This window comes from Panicum hallii, chromosome 2 (genome assembly GCF_002211085.1).
Source record: "Panicum hallii strain FIL2 chromosome 2, PHallii_v3.1, whole genome shotgun sequence".
Classification (NCBI taxonomy): Eukaryota; Viridiplantae; Streptophyta; class Magnoliopsida; order Poales; family Poaceae; genus Panicum; species Panicum hallii.
Window position 1 is genome coordinate 55,698,859 of NC_038043.1, and position 12,721 is coordinate 55,711,579.

The 12,721-nt window shown below is 56.3% G+C and overlaps 1 protein-coding gene across 1 annotated transcript; it reads left to right on the plus strand.

Annotated features, from left to right (window-relative positions):
- Window positions 1-1,379: 1,379 nt before the first annotated feature.
- On the plus strand, window positions 1,380-2,971 carry LOC112882234 (probable galacturonosyltransferase-like 4). Its single transcript, XM_025947247.1, has one exon. It carries the CDS (start codon window positions 1,380-1,382, stop codon window positions 2,430-2,432), a length of 1,053 nt encoding a protein of 350 aa, XP_025803032.1. The 3' UTR covers window positions 2,433-2,971.
- Window positions 2,972-12,721: the final 9,750 nt, after the last annotated feature.

Below are 12,721 nucleotides of genomic sequence, written 5' to 3' on the forward strand. Positions count from 1 at the left end.
CAAAAATGGTGTTCTTTTTTTAACCACAAGTGGTCAATTTAGAGCCCGTTTGGAAGAGCTCAGTAAACAGTATTTTGTGAGGAGAAGCCAGAGTCGGCCGGTGCTCTCCTGAACGGGGCAACGGGCTCTCGTTCTCTGATGGAATCTTTTTTCTGTCTACAGCGTAAAACAGCATCCAGTTACTGTGCGTCTGCCGGTTGGATGCCATTGGTTGGCTGCACTGCATCCAGCTACGCTTGTCGCACACGCATTGACCTGGATCGATCGATGTAAATTCTTCTTTGTTTTCCTCTCTCGTCGCACATCCTCAGTCATCACGAGGTAATTAGGTCAGACCCACACACGGCGATTCGAGCCCTTCTCTAGGTTTGATACAGATCCGCGCCAATCATTTTCTTTTACCAAGCCAAGAAACCCTCGACGATCTCTTGCACAGAAACGCAGTACGCTAGCTGGTCGTTAAGACGTTAGCAGCTGGGTCGGTAGTTCTTCGCCAAAAGAAAATAAAAGAAAAGCAGATGGGTTAGCTGGTGAACGTGGCGATCGAGTTAACAAGCGAACAGCTGGCCGTTGGCCGAGCACATCGAACTGCCGCGTTCACGTATACTATACTAGTACATTCAGTTGTCTCTTCCTCTGAATGATTTCTGAAACGATATTCCATTCCATTCCATTCCATCTGAACTTCTGAAGTCTGATCGAAGAGGATATATGAAAGTCGGTCGTCGGTCAGGACGACCCTCCAACCACCGTTGATGGAGAAGAATGGCAGCACCATACATACATGCGGAGCATGTACGTGCATGCAACCAGCAGCACATGCGCGCATGCCACGCTGGCAGTGTTGACCAACTCGGCTCGACGCGCATGCAAGCTGGACTAGCTACCGTCTCTACCAATGGATCCTATATAAACTCCAGCCACCCTCCAGCATTCTTGTCACGGCGGCTGCTCCGTCGATCCAGCAGCTCTCTCGCTCCAATCATCAGGACCGCCGCCGCTGCCCATTTCTTCGTTCCATTTGGGAGGGGCCGAGGGATATTGGCAGGCAGGCATGTGGAAATGATTGGGAGGGATGATTGGTTGGTTGGTTAGCGCATCATGTGCCGGCCGTCAACTGATCGTCGTCTAAGTATAGGCAGCTGGTGCGCGTAGGCGTCGTCGTCGCCGTCCGTCCGTCGCGAGCTTGCCTCCAGGCGCGCCGGCCCTCCGCGCGCGCGCGTCCGTCCCGCGCCTGCCTAACTTTATCCTCCCCTCTCCCGGCCCCACAAACACCTCCGGCGCGCGGTGGTGGCGCACCCTTCCCACGCTTGCCACCACCGCCACCCTCTCCCCCCGCCCGCCCGCGCCCGTCCGGTCCCATGGCGAGGACCTGGACGATGGCAGCCTCCACCGCCCCCTGCCTCCTGCTGGCGCTGCTGCTCGTCGCCGGCCACGGCGTGGCGGGGGCGTCGGGCATCCGGGTCGACGTCATCCGCCTCCCCTCGGCGCCGCCGTTCCCGGCGTTCCGCGAGGCCCCCGCGTTCCGGAACGGGGACGAGTGCCCGCCGCGGGGCTCCCCGGAGGGCCGCGTCGACGTCGCCATGACGCTGGACGCCAACTACCTGCGGGGCACCATGGCGGCCGTCTTCTCCATCCTGCAGCACACAGCGTGCCCGGAGAGCGTCGCGTTCCACTTCCTCGCAGCGCGCCGGGACGGGCCGGACCCGCTGGCGGCGATCCGCGCAACGTTCCCGTACCTGGACCCCACCGTCTACCGCTTCGACCCGTCGCGGGTGCGGGGGCGCATCTCCCGCTCCGTGCGCCACGCGCTGGACCAGCCGCTCAACTACGCGCGCATCTACCTCGCCGACACGCTCCCCGCCGACGTGCGCCGGGTCATCTACCTCGACTCCGACGTCGTGGTCGTCGACGACGTCCACAAGCTCTGGTCCGTGGACCTCGGCGGCCACGTCGTGGCGGCGCCCGAGTACTGCCACGCCAACTTCACCAAGTACTTCACCGACGCCTTCTGGTCGGACCCGGAGCTCAGCGCCACCTTCCGCGGCCGCCGGCCGTGCTACTTCAACACGGGCGTGATGGTGATGGACGTGGCCAAGTGGCGCCTCGGCGGCTACACCCGGCGGGTGGAGGAGTGGATGGCGGTGCAGAAGCAGAAGCGGATCTACCACCTGGGCTCGCTGCCGCCGTTCCTGCTGGTGCTCGCCGGCGACATCAAGGCCGTGGACCACCGGTGGAACCAGCACGGGCTCGGCGGCGACAACATGGAGGGCAAGTGCCGGAGCCTGCACCCGGGGCCCATCAGCCTGCTGCACTGGAGCGGCAAGGGCAAGCCATGGCTGCGGCTCGACTCCAGGAAGCCCTGCACCGTCGACTACCTCTGGGCGCCCTACGACCTCTACAAGGCTGCGGCGACCGCGCTCGAGGAGTGATCGAGTCCGGTGGCGCGGCAAGCGATCGATCGAGCATATGGGAGCGAGTCCGGAGGGCAGACGACGGCCGATCGAGGTGGGGGGAGAGGAAGCTAGCAGAGATGAGCAGACCAGCGCATGCAGGGCAATGCAACGAACGCCTGCACACTTGTGTCTCGATCGAGGTGTGGTTGCGTGCGATGCAATGCAAGTGCGACGAAATCCGAGTCGGGGTGTGGATGGAAGAAGGGGGAGTTGGCCGGAGGAAGAAGATGATCCGAGGGTGATGATCGATGCGAGTAGGAGGGGATGAGCAAGGCCTCCTGTTTTGGGTTCTCATGTACGGGCACAATTCGATCGGTCTGCCCTTGGACTCGTCGTGTTTGTATAGGTCATGTGGTCAGTGGGGCTGGGGTGTTAATTTGTAAAGAGATTAGGGGTGGTGCAGTGGGAGAATACACTAACAAAAGCATGTTGTATGTTGCGTGTACTACTAAACACACACACAAACACAAAACACACAGAGAAATCAAACGATTACGAACCATGTCATTCGACGATTCATGTGTTGTATGCTTGAAAGGACAAATCGCCTTAGTTGGACAATTCACGAACACAAATGCAGATACGAATAAAAGAGGAACACTACACATCTCCCTTCAACTTCAACGGAAGAATCTTCATCTTGGACTACCAAAAATGATGATAAAGGATTTATCCTCTGGCATTCTCATTCTAATTATCGAAGATTATTCGGCAGAGGAAGAGACTCCATCCTTAAGCAGGTTCACCACCATATGTCTTGTTCTTATTCTGCATTTGTCTCCATTCAGATTAAAGGTACATGTTCAGTACATCATCACATTCTTACAGCTCTACAAACCAGTACGACAGCAAGCACAAACACAACTATACCTAAACCCTTTCTCGGTTTGCTCAATCAATTCTCTTCATGTTGTTAGAATATATGTTACTCGTATTATCATAGGGGTCTTCCACCCCTATATATATTGTAACCTCTGTTGATCAATCTAATCTAATTCCACGGCATCTCATTGTCTAACATGGTAATCAGAGCCTAGCTTTTTTTCGCTTCCGCTAACCCTACCCTTGCTGCTCTGCCGCCGCCTCTGGTTTGGACCAGATCGCCGCCGCCTTGTTCAGCATGGGTGACGAGACTACAGACGCCGACGCCGCCGCCCTCAAGGCCCGCCTGGACTCCCTCATCAAGGACGCCCAGGAGGCTGAAGAGCGGGCAGTGGCTGCCCGTCGCCGCGCCACCGCCGCTCGTGCCCTTCTGGAGGAGGAGGAGCAGAAGGCCGTCGCCCTGGAGACGGCTGCTGCTACTGCACGGCTGCTTGTGCCCGGTACGTCGTCCGGCACTGTCGTCACATCGTCCTCGTCCTCGTCCTCGTCTTCCTACGAGGCCACCGTCGTCGCCGGTCTTCATCTACAGGCAGCGTCCGTCCTCAACGTTCGCTCTCTCGTGAACATCGTCCTCGACTCCACCTCCGTCAACTATGCCAGTTGGCGTGACCTCATGATGCTGGCACTGGAGCGCTACGCCCTCCTCGACCACATCGACTCGGACGTCGCCTCGTCTACCGATCCGGGCTGGCGCCGGATGGACAGCGTCGTCCTCAACTGGATCAGCAATTCCATCACCCCGGAGCTTCATCAAGTCGTTCGGGAGCGTGGTGCCACCGCGCGCCACCTGTGGCTCGCTATCGAGAACCAGTTTCTTGGTAACCGCGAGCAGCGCACCCTTCATCTTGACGCTGCTTTTCGTAACTTTGTCCAGGGCGATCTCTCCGTGAGCGAGTACTGCCGCAAATTCAAGAACATGGCGGATGCTCTGGCCGACCTCGGCTCGCCTGTCGACGAGCGGATCCTCGTCCTCAATATCCTCCGCGGTCTGAACCGACGGTTCGAGCACGTCGGCGCCATCATTCGGCGCTACTCTCCGTTCCCGTCCTTCCTAAAGGCGCGGGACGACTTGATCCTGGAGGAGCTTCACATGGGCAGCGTGGGTCCCTCTGCTGATGCTACGGCGCTCTACTCCGGTTCTGCTGACAGGCCGCCTTCTTCCGCACCCGGCCCTCCGTCCCGCTCCAGCGGTACCGGCAGGAAGGGCAAGACCAAGAAGGCCGCCGGCAGTGGTGGCGGTCGCGGTGGTACCTCCGGCCACTCCACTTCGACTCCTCCCGCTCCCTCCGGCCCCGACGGCAAGGCGTCCTCCTCTGGGCCGACTTACGTCAACCCATGGCAGGGCCACTTCGCGATGTACCCCGGCCCGCTTCCAGGCAACCTTCAGCGCCCGCAGGTCCTGATGGCTGCGCCAGGCTACTACATGCCCCCAGGCTACATGCCTGGGCCACAGCAGCAGGCGGCGCACCCCCCTATGGCTCTCGCCGGAGGTCCGGCAGGTGGTCCGGTCTCCTGGTCCCCGTGGACTGGTCCGGGCTGGGACCAGCAGTCACTGGCCAACTCCTTCAGCACCATGGCGCTTACTCCGCCACCCACTTCTACCCAGGACTGGGTGGCCGATTCTGGAGCTTCACATCACTCCACTCCCTCAGCTGGTAATATCTTCCACACCCGTCCTTTGACATCTTCCAGTCCTTCATCCATCATTGTGGGTAATGGCTCCACTCTCCCGGTCGCCTCAGTCGGAGACTCGGTGCTTCCTGGACCATTTTACCTTAACAATATTTTATTCGCACCGGACCTTGTTCAAAGCTTGCTCTCTGTGCGCCGTTTTACCACTGATAACTGGTGTTCTATGGAGTTTGACCCATTTGGTTTATCTGTGAAGGATCTCACTACGAAGAACGTGATCGTCAGGTCGAATAGCACCGGCCCGCTGTATACGATGCGTCTTCCCAGCTCCTTCCAGACTCCACCTGCTGCTGTTGCTGTTGTCTCCTCTGCTGCTCCCGCTGCAGTCACCGCGACTACGTGGCATCGTCGTCTTGGTCACCCTGGCTCGGATGCTTTATCCGTTTTGTCTCGGGCATCTTTCATTAGTTGTAAGAGTAGTCCTCCTGAGCTGTGTCATGCTTGTCAGTTAGGCAAACACACCAGGTTGCCATTTGGCAGTTCCTTGCATCGTGCGCAACGACCTTTCGAGTTAGTGCATCTTGATTTGTGGACATCCCCCATTGTCAGTGTGTCTGGTTATAAGTATTATCTGGTTATTCTCGATGATTTTACTCATTACATATGGACGTTTCCTCTTAAACTTAAATCTGACACATTCACTACTTTGTCCAATTTCTTTGCCTATGTCTCTACACAGTTCGGCTGCACCGTGACGGCCATCCAGTGTGACAACGGGCGCGAGTTTGACAACTCGTCCACTCGGACCTTTCTCTTGACGAAAGGCGCCCTGCTTCGGATGTCCTGTCCATATACCTCCCCCCAGAACGGTAAAGCCGAACGTATCATTCGTACCATCAACAACGTCATTCGCACTTTGCTTTTTCAGGCACATCTTCCTGGGCGCTACTGGGCTGAGGGGCTTCACACCGCGACATACCTTCTTAATCGTCTCCCCACCAAGACGATTCAGGTGGCCTGTCCGCACATGGCCCTCTTTGGCTCTCCACCTTCCTACGAGCACCTCCGGGTTTTTGGCTGTGCGTGTTATCCTAACACCTCCGCCACCGCTCCCAATAAGCTCAGTCCCAGGTCCACCCGGTGTGTCTTCCTTGGCTACTCTTCCGAACACAAAGGCTATCGTTGCCTTGATCTTTCCACAAACCGCCTGATCGTCTCTCGACACGTGGTTTTTGATGAGGCTAGCTTCCCGCTCGCTACCTCGCCCCATCTAACTAACCTAGATTTTCTTTGTGAGGCAGATCCCTCGGTTCACCCCATCGGGACCCCCCTCACCACTGCAGGTACCACTCCTGAGGCGGCCTGCCGGTCCGCCCCAGCGGTCCCCCCGGGCTTCGCGCCCCGGGTGCCTCTCCTGCCTGCCCCAGGGTTCCCGCCCAGGGCGGTCACGCGGACTTCGCCCGCGCCACGCGCGGCACCGGCCTCCACAGCTGCGCCACGCGCGGCCCCGTCGACACCAGCCGCGCCTCCTGCGGCCCCGGCGTCTTCTCCAGGTCCTGCTCTTGATCCGGGGGTCCGGCTGGGTCCGATTGGCAGTGCGGCAGGAGGTCCGCCGCTGCTATCTCCCGTGGCCCCGGCGTCTTCTCCAGTTCCTACTCTGCCAGGAGGTCCGGCTGGCGGTCCGACAGGAGGTCCGGCTGGGGGTCCGGCTGGCGGTACGTCTGGAGGTCCGCCTGGAGGTCCGGCAGGGCTGCCTGCACCTCTACCCCGCCGGCCTCCCGGCACCAAGGCTCAGGTGCTGCCCGTCACACCGCCCGTGAACCCTCACCATATGGTCACGCGGGCTAAGGCCGGGTTCCGGATGGCCAGGCAGCCGTTCACCTTCATCGCCTCCTCACCGTCGCCGATCCCGTCCTCCGTTCGTGCCGCGCTCGCTGATCCGAATTGGCGCGCGGCCATGGAGGATGAGTATGGGGCCCTGATGAGCAACGGGACCTGGGAGCTTGTTTCCCGGCCTCGTGGCTCGAACGTCGTCACCGGCAAGTGGATCTTCACCCACAAACTTCGCGCCGATGGCTCCTTCGACCGCTACAAGGCTCGTTGGGTCCTCCGGGGCTTTACTCAGCGCCCTGGTGTGGACTACGACGAGACATTCAGCCCGGTTGTGAAACCGGCCACCGTGCGTACGGTGCTCTCCATTGCTGTTTCTCGTGACTGGCCGATTCAGCAGCTCGACGTGAAGAACGCATTTCTCCACGGCACTCTCACCGAGACAGTTTACTGCTGCCAGCCGACTGGCTTCGCGGATCCTGCTCAACCCGACTTGGTCTGCCGCCTGAGGAAGTCTTTGTACGGGCTGAAGCAGGCGCCCCGAGCTTGGTACAGCCGGTTCGCCTCTTTCCTGCTCTCGCTGGGGTTTGCCGAGGCCAAATCCGACACTTCCCTGTTCGTCTACCGTCGCGGCTCCGACACGGTATACCTGTTATTATATGTCGATGACATTATTTTGACAGCTTCCAGCACGGAGATCCTACACCGGACCATTTCTGCTCTTCGGCGGGAATTTGCAATGAAGGATCTGGGGCCTCTTCACCATTTTCTCGGCATCACAGTTGAGCGTCGTCCCGATGGGTTGTTCCTGCACCAGCGCACCTACACGCTCGACGTCCTCAAGCGTGCGGTCATGGCTGATTGCAAGCCGTGTTCGACTCCGGTGGACCTGAAGGCGAAGCTGGCTGTTGACTCCGGACCTCCGGTTCGGGACCCCTCCCGTTTCCGTAGCATTGCTGGGGCCCTGCAGTACTTGACCTTCACGCGGCCCGACATCGCCTACGCCGTGCAACAGGTCTGTCTGTACATGCACGACCCCCGGGAGTCCCATCTGGCGGCTATGAAGCGCATCCTGCGCTACCTTCGGGGCACGCCGGACTACGGGCTCCTCCTACGCCGCTCGCGCTCCGCCGACCTCGTCGTCTACACTGATGCAGACTGGGCCGGTTGTCCCGATACACGCCGCTCGACTTCAGGCTATGCGGTTGTCCCGTTCCAGTGCGGAGGCTGAGTACCGCGCTGTCGCTAACGGGGTGGCCGAGGCCACCTGGCTGCGCCAGCTACTACTGGAACTCCAGGCGCCTCCGTCGCAGTGCACGCTCGTCTACTGCGACAACATCAGTGCCGTGTACCTCTCCACCAACCCTGTTCAGCATCAACGCACCAAGCATGTCGAGATTGATCTTCACTTCGTCCGGGAGAAGGTCGCAATCGGTCAAGTCCGTGTACTCCATGTCCCTTCGACATCACAGTTCGCCGACGTGTTCACGAAGGGTCTCCCGTCCTCGGTGTTTGCGGAGTTTCGTTCCAGTCTCAACGTCTGCAATGGCTGAGTTGTGACTGCGGGGGGTGTTAGAATATATGTTACTCGTATTATCATAGGGGTCTTCCACCCCTATATATATTGTAACCTCTGTTGATCAATCTAATCTAATTCCACGGCATCTCATTGTCTAACACATGTCATCCAGTGCCACATTGCTCTCTTGCAAATCATGCCTCAGTTTGTCCATTTCAGCAATGAAAACAGCCTCCTTGTTCCTCATCTCTCCATTTGCATGCCTGCACCTTCCAGATCTGGGATATTTAATTTTTTATCATCAAGAGCCAACATTCAAATGCCAGCAGTTTTATGAACATTCTACGTATTTACCATTGGAGAGAGAAGAATTCTTTTATCTTTACCAAAACCGCTAACGTGGCAGTCCAGGTCGGAGGGCCAGCATGGACAGACCACGTGAAATGACTTGTTTGCCCACAGCAGCCCACTCCTTGCAACCTCCCTGCTTATGACAGCCTGGCCCCACACGTCATCCCTAACTTCCCTCCCTCCCCTATGTGCACTGCAACTACTCGATTCTGAGAAGTTGATGCTCGCAAGGCAGACAGGCTTGTCCAGCTGGGGCCAGGTGAGACATGAACTCGATGCCGTGCTGTTATACTACTACTTCAAGGAAAAAATGGTTGTCCTTGCTAAGCTGCGTCTGTCTTTACGCAGGTGTTGAACTGGTTCATCAACGCGCGGGTTCGCCCGTGGAAGCCGATGATCGAGGAGATGTACAAGGAGGAATTCGGCGCGGAGATGGACTCGCACTCGTCGTCGGAGAACGCGGGCAACAAGGGCAAGGACGAGGTGATATCTTCGGAGGATCACGACAAGTTCCAGAGCCCGTCGAGCGCCGCCAAGCACGGCGCAGCAGCTGGCCACCTCAACGCGTTCAAGTCGGAGGCGATCGGTGGCATGGACGCGGGTGGCGTCGGCCTGTCCGGCCTCGCCGGAGGCGCCATTGGCTCGTACACGAGCAGCAGCAGCAGCCTCCTGCAGGACGCGCTCGCGCACCACCACGGCGACCCGAGGTTTGTGGCGTTCGGCGACATGCGCAGCCTCGGCGGCGGCTACGACGGCGGCAGCGTGTCCTTGACGCTGGGTCTGCAGCACTGCACCGACGCCGGCGCGGTGCCGGCCAAACACGTTGTGCTTCTTGCTTGTGCGATGGTCACGTGATATGAGCTGGGAGACTACCAAACAAAGCTTCAATTGCTTCTTGCTTGTGGCGCGTGGATGACCTCCGGTGGCTGCTGTAGCACCAAGGCAGGGAGACAGAGACTACCAGACGATGCTTCTTGGCTTCTTGCGAGGTGAGGGCGGCGTCAGCTAATAAGAGCGTGTCGTCCGCACTCGCAAGCCTCTTGTACTCAACACTTGGACCCGCTCGCCGACGCAGCAGAGGACGGCACCGCCGGGCTCGGGTTCTTCCAGCAGGACGCGGAACGCGGGAGATTAGGGATGACGAGTGGGACCATACTGTCATAGGGAAAGGGAGGTTGCAGGAAGTGGGCTGGTGGGGGGCAAACAAGTCATTTCACGATGTCTGTCCATGCTGGCCCTCCTACCTTGCCTACTACATCAGCGATTTTGGTAAAAATAAAAGAATTCTTCTATCTCTAATGGCAAATATACAGGGTCGTTTAGGGTCGTTCGTAAAGCTGACATTTGCATGTTGGCTCTTCTTAATGATGGTAAAAAGTTAAATATGCATGATTCAAGGCAGCACCCTCGTCCTTCAATCCATACACCGAGTCATGCAGTCCTTTACGACCTGCGTCAGGAATGGGGTCCTCTGCTCTTGGTCATGCTCATGCCATTGATAAAGCTTGCATCCTCCATACTAACCAAACCAAATTCCACATAACACATAATACCATGTCAACATCGACCCACAAATATAGTCAAACCAAACCCTAAATTGACCAAAATCAGTGATTATTCAGACCCTTGCGCTAGTGCAGTGCATCTCCCCGGATTCCAGTCGCTCTAGAATATCCATCACACCACTTCTTGGCGTAGTGGCAAAACACGAGGGCTCGTACTGCAAGGACTTCTCCCATTTATGGCACTGGGGACTCTCGCCGCCTCCCACCGCTCGCGTACTGCTAGGAGCTCATCTCAATCATCTCTTCCACGAACCCTAGTTCTCCTCATAGGTCGTCGTAGATGAGGAAGAACTTGAGGAGGAGAAGAAATGACACGAGCAGGCTGACACGCGATGTGTAGGGGGTTAAGTGGCCCTCAAACACTGTTACCACGCTAGATAAAAGCATGCACCACCATTAGTTAGCAAAGCAACCTTCCAGTCAGCAAAACCACATTCGAGTGGGGTCAAAGGTGAACAGTGTGCTGGCTTAGCGAACAATAGGGTCAAGTGAACAATATTCAGAGGTGATCCGGACTTTGTTGATAGTTTAGGGTAGTGATTTAAACTTTTTCATTAATTATGGTAGCATATGAGATGCACGAAGTTTACCCTCTGCATTGCACAGTGTATACAACACTCTAGTGTGTGTGTGTTTTCTAATTAAATGGGCTTAGCACCTTTCTTTTTGAATTTTAGGAAAGTTATATAGTAATGAAAACTAAAAACAAAATGTATAATCCTTATGAGGTGGTATTAAATGTGCAGTAGTATTTAATTTCATACCAAGGAAGATCTATAAAGAAATTGAGGGCAGACATGTAGCTTACATTTTCAACCAGAGTGTACTATGAAGTTTACGCCATCACCTTATAGAGATGGGAATACGTTTTTAGCCATCAACTCCTCGTCAAGTTACGAGTGTGACGATGTTTACGCCATCACCTTCTAGAGACGGGAATACGTTTTCAGCCATCGACTTCTCGTCAAGTTACGAGTGCGACAGGACTACAAGAGTGAAGAAGGAGCAAGAGAAGCGCAGGAACCCGGGGTCTCCAACGGGCTCACTTCTCGTTGACCAGCCTAAGGCCGCGCTTGGAACAATTGTCCGTCTGCATGAGGCGACAACTTCATCTGGACCGTCTCGGTCCACAACCCCGACCGACAGCTCGGTCAGGATGACCAAAGTCCATATCCCTGACTGTGGGAACGATCGGAGGCCGGGTCCGTACCAAGGCTCCGACTGAGAACTCCGATCGGGCTCCATCTTACACGTGGCAACATCCTCGACCGGCAAGGCCAGTTGGGGAGCTAGACCCTATGCACCAGCGGGCTCTAGGGTAGGTGCGGAGGATAAGGATGAGCTCCGGAATTAACTTGTCATGCAGGGCCAACCACTCCCGTCACAGGGGTGCAGTCCCCTCTATTGCCATAGCAGGGGGGCACTATTCCACCTACCCGTTCTCGTGAAGGGACGGGGCGCAACATCATCACGAATCCATTTGCACGCCTCTATCACGACGGAGTGACATGGCGCGGCTCTAGAGACTGGGCGTGACTGTCGTACCGTACCTATCAGCACGCGCTCGCCCCCCTCCCCCCCGACCGACGGAGCATGACGCACAGGGACAAGACAAGACACTCGCCCCACGACGTAGGACTTGGACGGTGGTCACCGGAAGACTCTGGGCAACGGGATGGGAAGATCCAACTGATGAAGCTGACGACCCCGGTGGGGTCCTTATACCTCTATTTCCACTGTAATGGAGATCCCCCTTGGACTAGAGAGTCATCCGCCTAGGGAAGGCACGACAAGAAGGGACCATAGACTCTTAAATCTCACAACTTCTGCTTGAAAGCTTGTAACTCCTCAAGCAATACATCCGACTGACTCTGACTGGATGTAGGGTGTAGGGCATGATTGCCTCAACCAGTATAAATCTTGAGTCATTGTATGCTAGACCACATCACGACGCGCGAAACACACTTCAAGCATGTCATTCTTCTTTCAGGGCGGGTCGCGGTAGCGCCCGTTACCGCATGAGATCGTCTACTCCATAAGGACTCTCTCGTTGCCCTCAGCACCCGGACCGACGCCAACGTATACGGTCCTCCGCGTCTTGCTTCCATATTTCCATCCGCTCCCGGCTGACCCGCGCGCATGCTTTCTGCTAGCATCCCCTCCCCCCTGCGGCCAGGTGTTCTTTGGGTGTTATTCATGAGATTGAGTTGTTTTATTTCTAGAGTTGTACAGGCTCGCTGTATCTATCGCTATGTTTGTAGAGTTGTATGGATTATAGACTTCCGGATCTTGGCGACAAACACTAGCATACAGTGGCGGACATAGAATTATACAAATAGGTGTACATGCATTCTTAATTTTATTTCTAAATCTATATTGTTCTATTACATAATTTTTAAGTAAGTGTTGACTTTATTTTCAAATAAAAATAAAGTTTGCTTAACTACTTATTGAAATTAACAATCCTAAATATATAGAAGAACATA

What these genes read in the sequence shown, in the direction of transcription:
- LOC112882234 (XM_025947247.1), top strand. Translation starts at nt 1,380, where the DNA reads ATGGCAGCCTCCACCGCCCCCTGCCTCCTGCTGGCGCTGCTGCTCGTC.